At 36.7% G+C, this 16,521-nt stretch overlaps 1 protein-coding gene and 1 long non-coding RNA gene across 15 annotated transcripts in view; one reads left to right on the plus strand and one right to left on the minus strand.

Moving 5' to 3' along the window:
* The window catches only part of TFDP2 (transcription factor Dp-2), a 64,097-nt gene that overhangs the window by 34,370 nt on the left and 13,206 nt on the right, over window positions 1-16,521 (plus strand). For 12 of the 13 annotated variants that reach the window (XR_005933336.1, XR_005933337.1, XM_030027878.2 and 9 more), the window contains 7 exons: window positions 1,785-1,906; window positions 4,406-4,453; window positions 5,852-6,014; window positions 6,551-6,697; window positions 9,109-9,177; window positions 10,846-10,997; window positions 14,808-14,974. Coding sequence is in view for 11 of the 13 variants with exons in the window: in XM_030027878.2 (XP_029883738.1) it covers window positions 1,785-1,906; window positions 4,406-4,453; window positions 5,852-6,014; window positions 6,551-6,697; window positions 9,109-9,177; window positions 10,846-10,997; window positions 14,808-14,974 (868 nt within the window). In the remaining 2 variants the exon portion in view is untranslated. The remainder of the gene's footprint in view (window positions 1-1,784; window positions 1,907-4,405; window positions 4,454-5,851; window positions 6,015-6,550; window positions 6,698-9,108; window positions 9,178-10,845; window positions 10,998-14,807; window positions 14,975-16,521) is intronic. The other variant, XM_030027882.2, reaches the window with a different exon arrangement.
* On the minus strand, window positions 1,413-10,846 carry LOC115347030. 2 transcript variants are annotated; one of them, XR_003925349.2, is made up of 4 exons: window positions 8,850-10,846; window positions 7,264-7,299; window positions 4,495-4,671; window positions 1,413-3,708 (listed from the first exon to the last, which is right to left on the minus strand). It is a non-coding gene; the product is annotated as an uncharacterized LOC115347030 (long non-coding RNA). The 2 variants fall into 2 exon arrangements; XR_005933338.1 differs by having other exon boundaries at window positions 7,264-10,846.

Here is a 16,521-nt window from a genome sequence, read left to right on the forward strand (position 1 = left end):
CTGCTGTGGGGAAGGGGCTCTCAGGAGAGTGTGCTGCTGGTGTCTGTCTCCACAAGATGGCACCAAGGGATAGAAAGATACCGAACAGGTCAGTCTTGGAAACACCTGGAAGTGATTTTGCCCCCTCAGTTTATTATGAGGTTGTCACAAGAAAATTATGAGGCGATCGAACATAAAATACTCTTTATGACACATTTAGTCTGTGATTTACAAGACATCAATAGAGCAACGTGAAACCTCATAGAGGGTGGAATGTGGTGAAACGCATTTCAGTATGCAAAATATTTAAAATCTTTTCTCTATGGCATGTGTCTGCCATATGCTGGCAGAACCACATGCTTACTGCAAATAAATGTTATTTATAGTGTTGCAAGAAATTGGTATAAAAAGTTATTGGATTGGATTGATGTTTAATTGAAATAATGCGTTACTGATTCTCACTTACATACTGGTGTTACACCAGTGCTGACCTTAAGCAAGCTTTTAAAAATTAATCATTCTATCACAAAATGTTTCTGACTTCAAGCCAATGCAGCAGTAAGTTGATACCTTTCCTGTGGCTGCATGCAGTGTGTAAAGCAGCCAGCCAGGGATCTTTTGTTCTCCAGTATCAACCAGTAAATACCTAACTTGTACCTGTGTTTTGGTTTTCCTTAAATTTCTGTTTTCACTTGTTTCTGTCAAGCTATCCACTTGCAAAAATAAATAAATTTATGTCTTTGAGATGAAAAATACATACATGCAATCACGGCGTGGTGTCAAGAGGGACGTGAAGTAATGCTCAGTGAGCTAAGGAAATGGTAAATTCTTCAGATACTGTTTTTTTCTACTTGTTTAAACAATATTGATGGATACCAAAGTATCTGCTGTATACTTAACATGGGTGTTGGGTATGTTAAGTAGTAAAGGAAACTACAAAGTTTAATACAGCAGATACTCAAAACGTCACCAACAAATGGAGTAAAGTAAAATACAGTTCAAAAAAGCAAAATAAGATATATGAGTAAAAAGCATTGTCCATGAAGCTTTGGTATGAATCTTACCATACTGGAATCAAAATAATTTAAAATGTGTTTTATTTTAAAGACTAATTAACACTGTTTCATTTTTAAATACAACCTAAATTCTTCTGATGACCTACTTTAAAGGATGAACTTAGATGTGATTTCAGAGTTGAGACCAAGTGTCTCAGTGTTAACAACTATTGTACATACAATTTCACCATGTTTGAACAAATTTAAATTCTATCTATACTGTACAGACTTTACATGTAATACCATAGGTACAATGTTGTATTATTAGCTTGCTAGAATGTCTTGAGATCTTGTGAATGCTAGAAACTGCAGGGAATACTTTGCCTGCAGCTCAGATTGTCTTTGGTACCAAAGACAGATGATTGCAAGAGACAAATCCATTGCAAAGGAGGCTTTATTGATTGATTACAGTGATCAAGAAATTGTCTAGACATACTCTCAAACAAACAACTAGTTGTATATAGGTACAGGTCTATCTGCCATACCTAGTAATTATTTCTATTTGTCTAGATCTTGTCCACATGAATTATACAGTAATATGGTACAATTAGTAGAAAACTTAGCAGCACTGTAATTGCTTTCATGTATGAAGGTCTTCTGATGACATCTGTTCTGTATATTTTGACTGCAGCTTGCATCTGGTACAGAATTATTATTTTTTTTCTTAGTACCATGCTTAGGATGGATTTTGCGCTGTGGTAACCTCTGTTTTCTTAAGAGATCTGTGGTTTTTATTTCTGATTTTCATAGATCATAAGCACATCACAAAGACTGGCCAATTCAGGGAGTGTTCTGATTGGGAGTCCATATAACCCAGCTCCAACAATGGTCACCCAGACACACATAACGGAAGCTTCTGGCTGGGTCCCAGGGTAAGATTTTTGTTTTATTTAAAGATGTTTGACGATCTGTTCTGATGTTTTCCTTTATTTATACTGATGTTTCTGTATGTTGGCTTATGGCTTCTAGTTCTTGCACAACTAAAAAGGAGTATGCTCTTCAGCCTATTACGCACTTTCGATGTCTGGAGCATGTGAATGCAGAATTACAAGCACCAGTCACTTCACTGTCTGTTTCTTTGTGAAAATGGAAAGTCACAAATTTGTGAGTCCTGTTAAAAGAAGCCTTTATTTTTTTCATAAGTTCATGGGATATCCAAGTAGCTTTGCTGTTGAGCATATCAGCAGGTGCCAACAGGAGGAGAGACTGTCAAAAACACTTCAAGAGGCATTTAAGAATAAAGCTCTTAATGAAAAATTTTGAATGTAATCAATGTTGTATTTTTATTACTATTTTACAGTAGAAACAGGTTTTCATGGGGTTCTGAGGTACTCCAAAGTAACATGACTATCTTCATCTCTTCTAAGGAAATCTGGTCTTTACAGTATTTCATGATATTTTTTTTTTTAATTTTTTTTTTTTTTTAATCCCCATACTGCTGAATTTATCTGTCTCAAGACAGATGTAGTGCTTTGCCTCTGAAAATTAAAAAGTAATTTATTTCTGTATCTGGGTTAATTTTTTCTAAACAGGTGATGAAAGTCAGTAGTACCTTTCCAGCTTTAGAGGTGGGAAAATGGAGCATCTAGGACATGGCAGAAATGACAGTATAGTACTTGTTTGTGCCTTGACTTTCTTCTTTCTATGCTGTAAGCAAGGACTGTCAGAGGCTTGCACTTCCCAGTCGTTATATTCCTACCATACAGTCAATAAGCTGCATGCCCAGCTGAGCAGTTTTTAAGCTTGATTTTTTTCTGAGTATCTGTTTATCTCTTCAAAATACCTTTTGAATCCACTTAGTTCTGATTTGAAAAAGGAGTTGTCAAAGATTACCTTGTTTCTGCAAATTTTGTGAAATGTGGAGGCCAGGCTGAAGTTCTTTCAGTACCCAGAGGAGGGAAAAGCTATAGTATAGTGTCTGTTCACAGCTTGCTAAACCAAAGAATCAATGCCCATTAGCTTTCTTAAGCTTCATCCAAATGCACTTGATGGAGATTCCCAGAGAAGCACCATCCTTCTGTTTGTATACAGTCAAAATCTAGACACAGTATTTCTATTGAGCCCAACTATTGTTTTGCTGATAAAAAGGAGCAAGATGTTCTCCAGACTGACCAATCAATATTGATCCCTGCAGAAGTCCATACAATAGGTCATATTTTCCTCTGAAGAACAGAGGTGAGGAAGGGTCTGTGGTATTGCAGAACCTAAGCGGTGAGCCCTTGCTGAAGATGGTTCCAGAGGATTGCAAGTCCAGACTACTTGCTTTACCCATTGTTTACTCCTCTTCACAGGTTTCAAATTGTTTCCAAAATCAAATGAGACAAGAGCATATTCATTCTCAGGGCTCCATACAACCTCTGGCAGCCTGGCTTACAGACCAGGGGACAGCTCTCCATTCCCTGCCATTCCAGCCCCCTGCCCCAGCTCCACTGCACTCGGACCCCCAGTTGCGCAGTGTGAGCGGTTAAGCACCATGGACAGGGATTGCCAAAGACAAAAATCCCGCTGTTGCTGCCGAGGAAGACGTCTGCTGATGGGTTCTGGATCGCACAACCAAATACACGCAGGCTTTCACGGCACATACCTTCAAGTCCATCATTTTTGTTCAGCTCCCTTCATAACGTTGTCAGGTTTCTAGCTGCCTAAGTATCTGCTGTGAGACCTGGTTTTGAACCTGCAGGCTTAACAATGTGAAGTAATTTACTGATAGTTCTTGAGCAATGTGCATTGTATCAGCTGCAAGAATAAAAGACAAGTTTGGAGTACAACTTCTGCAGTCTGCTTGCTGTAGCTAATAAACAGTATGATAAGGAAACCAGCGATGATTGGCAACTGCTACTCCTATGCAAAATTCATGTCAGCTACTTCTTCAGAGTATCTCTCTTCAGCTCTGTATGCATCAGCTCTAACGTGAACATGTTTAGTGTTTTACCTTGTTTTTTGTTTAAAGGTACCAAAACATTCAATGGCCTGAAAATATAGGATGTGCTATTTAAAGGCATTTTTCTTCCACATGGAGGAATTTTAAATAGGAAGGTTCAAAGGAGCCCAGCTTCTCCTTTTTGACGGGATTCGGTTATGTAGCTCATGTCAGTACTTCCTATAGTTCCAAATGAAGTGAATTCCCTAAAATCATATGGGCAAAGCATGGTAGAATTGGGAACAGAACTTGCCTGGCACTGAGCTCAGACCACCCCCAAAGTCCTAGCCACCTTCTCTCAAATTTTGTCAAGCTGTGTGTGTGCCATTTTCCCCTTTCGGTATACAGGTAACAGCAAACATCAGTACCCAGCTAGGCCGCAAATACATTGATTTTGTTGGTCTAAGTATATAACGTTATTTTCATCTAAGTTTGAATTGTCTTTTCTTAGGGACAGAAAGCGGACTCGAGAATTCATAGAATCAGATTTTTCAGAAAGGTGAGTATTACTGAACGCGTATTTTATGTATACAGTCATACCTGGTTTACTTCTTCGGATCTGCCCTTCAGAGAGATGGGTGTCCACTTCCCACTTCAAGCAGTTTTCACTCCTCCATATGAAAGCCATGCTGTGTGTTATTTATTCCTCATAGTTCTAATTCATTACTCTTTGCTTTATCACTTCCTGATAAATACATTTGCTGTTAACAGATGATACTGGGAGTTGTGAAAAACAAACAAAACACATCTTCAGAAACAGGACTGTTCTAGTTTTCAATGTGACAAATACTTGTAAACAGATGATCTTTTCCTTTGCTTCCAAAACTTCTTTGAATGCATTCAGGGTGGTGATATTTGTTTACCTACTGGGGGTTTCTCACATTGAATAACTGCGTAGGGATTAGGAGTGTTGGGTTTTTTTAAATCTTCTGGTATTCCTTTCCACTCTTCCTTTACTTCTGTCCTTCTTTCCAGTGTTCTGTTTTCTTAAATACAAAATTTCTTAAATGCAAAATTTTGAAAAGCATAAGAATGCTTTTATTAAAACATGTATTTTAATGTTTTCCTTAGCTTGTTACTCTTGACAGAACTAGGCCTTTTTCTGTAAAATAATAGATCTCCCTGAAACATAATCAAACCAACTTGTAAAACTGTAATTAAAAAAACAAACCAAACACACAGCACCACAGCTGAGCTTTTTAAAGGCTTCTGTTGAAATACGCATCCAAATCTAGTTTGTGTGATAAAACCAATTGCTCCTGTTTTTTCCATTATCATTATCTAAGCTCTTGCTTTTCAGGAGGAAGAAAGTGAATGGAAAATAACCCTGACAGTGGCCAGTTATTAATTTGGCACCATAAAACCCAATGAATATGTACTTACTCTCCACAAAAGAGATTCTTGTATCTCAGTCTTAACTATGATGGCACAGATATTAAACTTTGGTCATTAGGAGAATTAAGGTATCTTCTGCTGTATTGTAAATAAGGATGTCTGAGCCTTTCTATTTTAAGCACAAACACGAGGGTTCCTTTAAATCTGGCTTCCAGGCACATAAACACCCTGTGAGGTTTTCCCCCTTTTTTGGTTGCTTTTGTGAAACTACCTGGAGATGAATTACAAATCCAGTTTTTTAAGCATCTGCCCAGTAGCATGTGTTCAAATACTATCAATGTAGAAATCACTGGGAAAGGGGAAAGGGCTCCAGTGTACTTTTTTTGCCAACTTGTAAGAAGCGACAAACTGATTCAAAAAAGCTGAACAGTTTTATTTTTCTTTTAGGTAGTACATAATGTCATGAGTTCTGATTCCTGTTGCAAAAGGTAGACCTTTTGCTGTGTAGCAAAGTAGCTTATTACCACTCAATGTATTAAATTAATTACTTTTCTCCTTCCAGTAAGAGAAGCAAAAAAGGAGATAAAAATGGGAAGGGTCTGAGGCATTTTTCAATGAAAGTATGTGAAAAAGTTCAACGTAAAGGAACAACTTCATACAATGAAGTTGCTGATGAGCTGGTATCAGAATTCACAAATTCTAACAGCCACCTAGCTACAGATTCGGTAAGCAAATATGTGTTGAAATTTGTTATACCATTACAAAATTGTCTGGTTTATCATGGAATTCTGTCCCTTCTGTTCCTGCACTGTCCTGCCACACTCCATACTCTCCTTCACTTAACTACTTCCCAAATATAAATAATTAACCTCTGAAAATTAAAAATATAGAATTAAAATGAAGAATTGAACTCCCACTAAATTACAAACAAAATAGAGAAGTCTGCCAGAAGAATTCTCTTTAAAAAAAGGCTACTCTTGTACCCACCATATGTGGTCTTGCCAGGCTTTTCAACTGTAACAGACTTGCCGTGATTGGAATCTGCTGCACAGAGGCTTCAAGCAGGCCTGAAGCTTCCATGTGCAACCAAACATGCTCATGTGGTATCCAGGGAGTAGCACAGATGAAGGCATCATGTTTTAATACCACTCTGAACTGCCATTTTGGCTTTTTATTTTCTACATATCTATGAAGGATGTGTGCAGTCTTTTTCTCCTTTTTGAATTCTTTTGTTGTAATTAATGCTGCATTGTTTCCTTAGCAGGCTTATGATCAGAAAAATATTAGACGGAGAGTTTACGATGCCCTTAATGTCCTGATGGCAATGAACATAATTTCAAAGGAGAAGAAGGAAATCAGATGGATTGGCCTTCCTACAAACTCAGCTCAGGAATGTCAGAATCTAGAGGTAAGGTGAGGTAGATGGGAAATTCTATATAGTTCACAGGTTGTGATAATAGACCTGCTCTACTTTAGAAGAAGGGGTTTTTTCTCAATTTGAACCAGACTGGTTTTGATTCTTGCACACAATGAAAATACAACTTTTGATACTTGAAGACTGTGAAAGGACACGTTTATGTACGCTTAGTTCAGTTTTATTTAGTATACATTACATGAAGTTTAAAAAAAACAAACTTGTTTACCTTACAAAAATGGACATTGATTAAATCAGGGATTACTTTTAAGATCAAAGTCTGTAGTAGCCTGAATTAACCAGAAGAAAGTCAAAAGAATTTATAGTGCAGTTATGCTTACAAAATGGTATACATTTGAAAGGAGATGAATTTGCTATTAATGTCTGTATTTGGAAATGCCATTCAAAGGAAATGAAATTGAAAAATAATTCCTGCTAGGATGTCAAATACTAGCTATGAACTGGCAAGGAAAAAAAAGAAGTTTTACGTCTTGGTTATTTCCATTATTTTTCCAGCAGGTTAGGAGTTACCGTGTTTTTGCAGGGATGCCAGAACTTACATGCACAAATGTTGCTTGTCCTTCAGGCCAAATGCTCTATAAATAAAAAGCACAAGTTACTGTACTTACTAGAGAGTGATGTAATAACTGTCTGTAAATACACCTTAATACGTATTGTATTTGTGATACTTGTGACACTAAGTATCTTAAAAGCCAGGTGGGGTCCCTCTCTAGTACAGAACAATTTATTTTGTGCAGGTTCATTTACATCAGTTGTCTTTCTAGATGTGGTAGGAAAAAAGCTTTTACTATCCTTGTCCATTACAGCAACTTGGAAAATACATCCCCCCAAGGAGTATGCATATGCTCAATCATTATACTCCAGGATTCTTTTTTTTTTTTTTTTTTTTTAAATCATGGATAAATCTACATTTTACATGCATTCACCTGAATGCATTATCTTCAGCATAGGTTATTGTTACAAATGCGGAACTTGAATTTCATTGTGTCGTATGCTATTCACTGTTTCAGGCTCTAATTACATATGCACAAAATGGAAGCCAGGCATATTTTCTTAAAATGTTGCTTCCTGTGACATGATAGAAAAGAACAGAAAATAAAGCTGCATTTTCACGGTGTGAAAATCAGAATTAATTTTGCTTTTGAAGCTGTATAAACAGCCAACTCTTCTTACAGTGTAATTCCATAATAAGATTACCAGTACAAAAATGAGAAATCAGTACAAAAAAGCTTGTTATGTAGAAACCGTGTCTAAATACTATCTGTATTGTTTATTGGTTTTAAGAGTTACATATTTGTCCCAGAAAAGAAAGTAATCTACTGTGTTCTGAAGGAAGCATTTAAAACATTAAAGTCTGTGTGTGGGGAACCACCACAAAGCAACATTGTAAATAAAATAGGGGGTTTAGTGCAGCTAAGTTTTAAAAGACTGCATCATTTAGTTTCAGTGGTTGAATGAAAAGGTAATTTAAGGTTTTAGTATTTTGGGGAGGAGTGATACAGTGCTGGCACCAACAGGATGATGAGGAAAAATACCTTTTAAACATGATGACTACTGTCCAATTCTTTAGTGTTCCCCCAGAACACTATTTAAAATACTGTTGGTTGTATCTGCAGTGTCAGTAGGCATCCAGTACTATCGCTGTCCCAAACACTGCATACTTAGGTTGAGGATAGCTTTGCCCCATAACCTGGCACTAAAAAAACTGTTGCAAGAAATGGATTCTGCGCTCATGTAGAAAAGGTTACCTCTACCCCCTTTTTGTTGCTGAAATCTTGTTAGTTTAATCAAGTCTCAAGTGAGTGGTCCAAACAAAAAGTGGAGATCACTGGAAAGATGCAGGTGATGATCCTGAGCCCAGTCTCCACACATTTATGTCTAGTAGCTTGCAGCTAGAACAATGGAAGGGACATGCACAATTCCAAAAAAGCGGAAGGCAGGAGGGAAATAACCCCCAAACCCAAAGCACCCTCTCAAGCAAACGTTTAGTTTGGTGCTCATCGGCGCTCAATGCACAGTACAGAAGAGGAGGAATGGGTGGGGAAATAATATGGTCTCTTGTAATAATGGATTCTTTACGGAAGTTAAAATTGTTGACAAAGAAAGAAATTACAGTTTGTCAGACCTGTTTTATGGAGAAACTCCTGTGACCATGTGATAAGTCTGAAAAAGAAGAAAATACATGGCAAACGGGTAGGGCTGAAAAGACTTGTGCAAAATTTACTTACCATGCCATGGAATTCTCCACCATTTACAAAGAAAGTACGGATTTTTGTAACGGTGCTAGCACACTGGTATAGCTCTAAAGCCTGTTCAGTTTGGCACAGTGGAACAGACAAGGTAACAAAGTAATTATCTTGATGCATTTACATTTGTATTTTAAGATAGAAAAACAGAAGCGGATTGAAAGGATAAAACAGAAGCGAGCCCAACTACAAGAACTGCTGCTGCAGGTATATTTAATTTTAATTATTTTTTCTATAAATGAAATTATCAAGTGCAAATCCAACATGTTAGAACTTCTGAAGTTCTTTCTAGATTTATTTAGCAGCTATGATATACTAGGGAGAAAAGCTTCACACTTGTGACCTTTCTGGATTCTAGTAGGGGGACCTCTTACCCTCACTTTCTGGTTCATTTTTAGCTATTGTAAAACTGCATGCTGCATCTGCATGCCACAAGCTTTTGTAAGTGTTCTGCTGAAGCTTGTCAACGTTAGTGGGAATGGGAACAACTCACAAGTCCCCTTGGTTGACTCCAAGCCCCCCCAGAGTTACCTTCTCTGAGTAGTTCTTACTGGAAAATTTCTCTTTGGTTCTAAGCTATGATATTTACAACTGAACTTGTGTAAATATGTACAGAGTTGTTCTGGGGGAGATAGACATTTCTGGATCCTAACAATGGAAGGCTGGCAAATCCAGCTCTTTTACATTCCGAGGTGCACCTTTGAGATGACTTGAATTTTGGCTTTGATTGCAGAAGTACATTTCAAATCCGTCTCTTTGCTTATAAAGGAACATTTTATAAATACACTTATCAGCATTCTTAAGTGGTTTGGTCTGTGCAGACTTTCAGTAATTTAAATGTAATCAAACTTTTTTATGAGGTTACAGACAATAAGGCTGTATTTTTTTTCATGGTCTAACTATAGTGATACAATTTTCATGTAATTAGATATCCACAGAAACTTTTAAATATCTGATGCTTCTCCTTTTCTCATCACCAAACCCTGTTTCTCTACTTAGGGCACAATTCTGATTCTATCTATCTAACCTAATAAATTAGCAGCTTCTCTAAGAGTAACATGAAATTAACCCGGTGAAAATAAGGCAACTCAGGCCTTCTTAACTATTAGTCTGAAAATGACAGAGTTGCACTCCCTTACTATCTACAACTGTCATTATTTCCTTGATTACGTTCATTGTCAAATGGTTTATCAGTCCTTTGGGATTCTGTCTACCCATCTTCACCTTGAGTGGACTAAGTAGTGCCTCAAAGTGGGTAAGTACACTGACTTCCAATCCCTCAAATAACATTTCCTAAACCCACACATTTTCATACATATGCAGTCAGATATAAGAATTCAGGAGAGAGCAAGTGGTGTCACGAATGGCACCTGTTTAAAAACTTTCAGAGGAGAATTTCAACACTTACTCTTTTGAGAGAGAAAAGGGGGTGATGGATGAGAAGGGGAAGAGAATATGGATCATGGGAAGGGGGGGAATGCTGTAATTTCTGTTAACTTTTGCTTCAGTGTAACTAGCTCCTAGTTTGAGGTAATTATGCATGTAAAATAACAGAGAAGACCTCTGACTCCAGTGCCTTTTCAAAAGAAATGGGGAACCATTCTCCCTCAAGCTTTATTGCTCCTTTCTTGTTTCTGCTCCAGGGACTATGAGGGGGGCATAGCCATTAGGATATGTGTGAAAAATTTGTGTTTAACTTCTGTTCCTGGTGAGCTTCACTAGTGCAAAGAGGAAGTCAGGCCGCTTACTTTTTGGCAGAAAATTACTGGAAGTATTGAGAGTTGGTAAATAAGAGCTAGGAAGTTCCACTTCCTGGAAACACTGATGTCTTCTCTTTCATGGCCAGTGATCGTTTTTCTTTCTTTCTTTCTTCAGCAAATAGCATTCAAAAACTTGGTACAAAGAAATCAGCAAAATGAACAACAAAATCAAGGCCCTCCAGCTTTGAACTCAACAATACAGCTGCCTTTCTTAATAGTCAACACTAGCAAAAGAACAGTTATAGACTGCAGCATATCAAGTGATAAGTGAGTGTTTGTGGAATCAATTTTTAGAATTTTATTTTCTTTGTGGTCTGGAACTTTTCTTTGAACAAATGAGAGAAATTTTTCTAGTTTACTAAAAGTAATTATGTATTTAAATTTGCTACTGTCACTTCAGGGGGCTGTTTTGTTTTGTTTTTAATATTTAATGCAACTGCAGCAGTAATAGGAATAAGTTTATCAACATTGCTTTACAACCACTAGTTAAAACAGGCTGACTTTCACTGTTGTAAAAGGCACTTCAGATTGCCATTTCAAAGAGCATTCACTGCACAGGAGAAATAACTGAATGAAATTATATACTAGGACAGCACTAGCTTTTAATGAAGCCATGTGGTAGTGCTTCTGAATTCTTATTCCTAATACGCCATAGATGTATTTAGTCAGAAACACAAGGTGATCCATGTAACATAAGTAACATCCTAGAGGTAATAACAACAACTTTGGAAGTGACTTTGAATAGGAAAAAGGTTGCACCTAGCTCTTTGAAGGAAAAAAGGGAGGGAAATTACATAGAAATCTGAAATACTGTCTTTGTAAGCAAACTGCTATAGTTGCACTCTTAGTATAATCTGGAAATCTTCCACGTATGTACTTAGGGGTGCTTACGCTCTTCATCCTGTGAAAATATGGCTGAAAGTATGAGGTACTGTTATGTTAACTGTTAATTGGATCACAACTAGTTTATTAGCTGAAAATAGCTGGCTTTGCTTTAATAGTGTAGGTTACAGATTTCACTCTGTGGTATACTAATCCCATATTGAACTTCAAGTCAATTAACATAAAGCAAAAATAGACAGTCTCTAGTAACCTAAACACCAACATGCAAAAAAGCACTACTATTAAAAGTTGAATTTTTTTAGAAAATTGGACTTGGCGTGCAATGCATTCTGTGGCAAAACTTTTGGAATACTCCCAGCAGCACTGCAGTTCAGCAAGTTGGGAATTTTAAGATCAATATTGGTTTAGCTTAACTATACCCTTATTTTATAGGCATACTATAGAGTTCTTACTGCACTTTTAAACAGTGCTCTATATTTAGGTTTGAAGTCATTAAAAAGTTGAATGATTTCATACTGAAACTTCAGACTGCTGCTTTGAAGTTGTTGGACATTAAACTGGCATTTGGGAACTAGAGAAGTGTAACACGCTTCTACAATCTCAAACTGTAAGAAAACACTACTCCTCAAAATGAGCACACCAAATTTATTTAATGTTGATATTTCAGTTTATATAACCCAGCTTCAATATTACTGTCATCTGGAGATCATTAAGTGTACAACAATTAACCCAAACTAAACAAGCTTTCCACTGTGGTTATTATTTGTGCAACTGATGAGTGGCAGTGACAGTACATAAATAAACAGTGCCAGAAACTGCTAGTGTTTAAACCACTGTTACAGTGATCTGCTAAATAAGGTAGTTGGCAACAGTGGTGACTCAGTTTGGAGAACTCAAATTCTGTAGTTTATTGGAGAGCATTTGCGCTGCCTAACCCCATTACTGGTCAACTTGAGTGCTTGCCCTTCACTTGGTTTCAACCTCAGTTAATAACCCACTGTTGTATGGGCTTCCATTTTCCTTTCTTCTCCCAAATAACGTTTATAAAAAGCATTGGTTGGTCAGTATTTATGATGCAACAGCAGGTGATGTTAGAAAGTCCAATGAACAGATAAGCTCACAACATTAGCTATTAAAATTGTATTTACAGAGGATCTTCCAAAAGAAAATAATTGCATGGAAAGATGGTACATATAGGGGGGATTTAGCATCATGAGGTTTGTGTCTTCTAAGTTTTTTCCTATGCAAGAACAGGCTTTATCTAGCCAAAACAGAATGAAATTTCTCACATGTAAAACAAAAAGGTTATTGGGCAAGTTTTGTTTAGAGTGTGAGAAGGCAGATGGGTGCCCAGCAGCATAGTGGGAATGACATTTCTGAAGTTGGAGTAAAGAAAAACAGAGTCTTCAGATAAAAAGGAAAAAGTTAAATATTACATTGAAAAGATCAGGCACCTGAACAGGAAAAATGTATCTAGTGTAAATGGTCCTTCTATATAAATGCTGTAGGTCTTAAGAAAAAGGAAAAAAAAGGAACCAGAATACTTAAACAAGCATTCAGACAGAATAGATGTATCAGAAACTTGGAAAATTAGAACATCTCTATTCTAATAGGAAATGCAGCTGCTTATTAAAGTTAAGAGACATTAAGGGAAGATACCAGGTGACAGGTTTTAGACAAAAAGGATGTAAGTGTTTTTGTAACAGTTAGTCTATGCAAATCATAGCATTTGATGTTGTTCATGCCAAAAGTTTACGTAAGTTGAAAAAGGGGTCATGTCAAGTCCCTGAAATAAAAACCCTCAGATAGATAGCCATTAATGGCAAACGTAGAAGTGTAGGGGCTTCCTGTGTCAGAGGCTGCAGGTTGCTAGAAACTATCCTGGAGAAATGCTACTGTAAGTTTCTTTGTCTGGAAACTTGCAGGGGAGGAAAAAGGAGTTATGCTCCTTTCTAGCATCCAGTATTTGACCACAACATATTGGAGGAGAAATACAGAGCTATCAATAAATACAGCCTTTAATCCTGTACCATAAAAGCTGAATTCAGTTATTATTTATTTAAGTACACAGCTTGCTGGTAGTAACTTGGTATGACACTGGTCTCCCATCCCCTGTTTGTGTAAACATAGTTATGTGACTTTAGCTGCACCAGTCTAGGTAGCACATCTTATTTTCCCTTTTAATGTGGTTACGCTTAAATAAATAGAGATGCATAAAAAATAGGTTTTACAAGTAACACGAGTCACAAAAGAAAGGATACCTTTAACTGATAATTACACCTAGTACAAAGCATGTCGATTTCTAGATGAAAATTTTGTGTATAGGCACAAAAGATGTAACTTTTCCAAACTTACTGGATCAGGTATAAGTAAATGAGTATTAAAAAAACCTATCAAGAAAATCCGTATGTGACTCGAGCTTGGAGAGCTAATGGAAGACCCAGCAGTGTGTTATCTTTTAAAGATCATACCTCATGGATGGGCTGCTTTTCCAGGGATAAAGATTTTGTCAGCAGAAAATGAGGTACTGGGAACTAGCCTTATATTGTAATCCCTGGACCAGTGCTGTCCAGGCTTTTAATAGCCTGTGATCATAGCATAAGGCCAGTGTAGATGCCCCTGCTTTTCTTAAAGCTATATTAAGTTTATTTCCACTTTTATATGCAATGAAAAACATTTTGAGAGTCGGGCAGCAGAAATAGTAGGTTGTGAACACAGAGGACTCTGAACAGACTGCTTTGCTAGCTTGCATCCAAATGCGTCCCAAAAAAGCAAAGTTATATCGAGGTAAAATAGGTCACTTCACAGGAGGAGTGTTGCACATTAGAACAGAAAGTGAAATGTAAAAGAAGCAAAACCAAAATAGTTATTCTGGTGACAGGGCTGCAAGTGACCTTTAAAAGTATTGGATTTAGTACAAGTGAAGGTTCATGTTTAGCAAGGCCTCCCCTCATTCGCCTTTGAATCTGTCTAATGAGGTAGAAAATTTTAGACTTTCTTCCTGCAGTGGTGAAGCTACTTTAACTGAGGAAGTGCTATTTTAAACCCTGTAGGCATGCCAGTCACAGAGGTGAAAAAGCATTTGCTGCACTTTTTTTTTCCTTAAGGACCCTTTACAGATAATGAAGAATCTAGACACTTACCTCAGTGCATACCAGAAAAAAAGGAAAAATAGGCAAAAAAGCATAGCTGTACTCTTTTCAAAACCTTCTCACTTTGACTTTTTACATGCAGATTTGAATACCTCTTTAATTTCGATAACACTTTTGAGATTCATGATGACAGTGAGGTGCTGAAGAGAATGGGAATGTCCTTTGGGCTTGAGGCAGGCAAATGCTCAGCTGAGGACCTAAGAACTGCAAAATCCCTGGTGCCAAAAGCTTTAGAAGGCTACATCACAGGTAAGTTAGATGAGACTTTTAAATATTGTTCCTGATCAAATCCATAACACCAGTTAACTGAAGCAGATTTAATATTCACTTACATAGGTATGTAACATTTGAAGTTATATGGGAGCTAGTAGGGTTGGTACATAAGTTGCTTTACAGTTAATTTTGGAAGGTTTATCATAGTTGTCCTGTAAACTTAATTCACACTGATTTAAGAATTCAAAAATTTTTGATTCACAAAGCTTAAAACTCAGCCCAATATTTTCTCAGGTTTCTGGAGGGACTTCCTCTGTAAAGGAAGTGTTACCCAATGAACTACTGTATACAGACCTTCATTTTTGAGGAAAGGGGGAACAAAGCTATTGCCCTGACTTCTCTACTAACAAGGCTTTGGTCTTGTTTAAATTACTGTAGTATAAAACTGTGTCTTTCACACGGGGAAGTTGGAAACTTCAAACATTTGACTTAATTTTTTATTTTTTTTTTACACTTTCCTAAAGTTGCTTCCCTTCTGTTTGGAACATTTAATCTTTATGTCAGGATCTTTTAAATGCACACTTTATATTAAAAATGCTATTTTGTTTTGATAAGAAAAATAGAGTTAAGTAGCCAGGAAGCTGAACATGTGTTTTTGTATTCTTGATTTTGCTACGTGAGAGAATTAAGAATGAAACAGTTTCTTAAAATTTGTCATGGTAAAACACTGCTGGATATAAATTAGAATTCAGTTACATTCACTAAAATAAGTACATTTTAAATGGCTTTAACATTTCAAACTAAGATTTCATATTTTAATTGTAGTCAATTTTGAAATTACACACCAAGTCTTCATAAGGCTGCACTGGTGCCAAAAAGAGATGTTGAAAGTCATCTGGGTTTGTTCCTTGCAGTTTCATTCAACTAAATATTATTTACCACTTGATTTACCACCAATGTAAAAGAGGGGAAAGGAGCAGAACCCACATCTTTTAATAGTGTTGCAGTCTTCAAGTTACTTAATTGCTCCCATGTATTGAGGAGCAAACTAAAATTTCTATTTCATTTTAAACCTGCGTTAATTTATTTTCAGAGAATAGGGTTTCTTTACATTTGCAAAAAAACCTGTGTCATTACCCTCTTTACTGAGTAAAACCAGCTTTTAAAGATTAAGCAATGAAACTACATGTCTTAACTAGTGATTAGTAGTCCATTTTAGTTTCTTTTGAAAAAAGATCAGTCACACCAATGTACTGCTGGTGGGGTTTTTTATTGAAAGCTTTAAAGGCAAAACAACTGTGACGTTCCTGTGCAAGTGAGAAACAAATAGTACTCTGCTTCAAAGAAACCAAACAGAAAAAAACAGATTCTAAGATTGCATATTCTTAAAGAATGTTGTGATTAGGGTTATTTCCCTAGTAGCAGACCAGGAGCCAGAAACCTATCCAGATTTTTAATCATAAGAAATGTACTGATTTTATTTTTTACTCAGAATGCATTGAAGCAGGTAATGTACTCTTCAGACATGGGTTACATTCAGCTGTTTCAGCCTCTGGAAAAAATTAGTCCAGAAGTGTTGTTAC

The sequence above is a fragment of the Aquila chrysaetos genome, chromosome 10 (assembly GCF_900496995.4).
Source record: "Aquila chrysaetos chrysaetos chromosome 10, bAquChr1.4, whole genome shotgun sequence".
Classification (NCBI taxonomy): Eukaryota; Metazoa; Chordata; class Aves; order Accipitriformes; family Accipitridae; genus Aquila; species Aquila chrysaetos.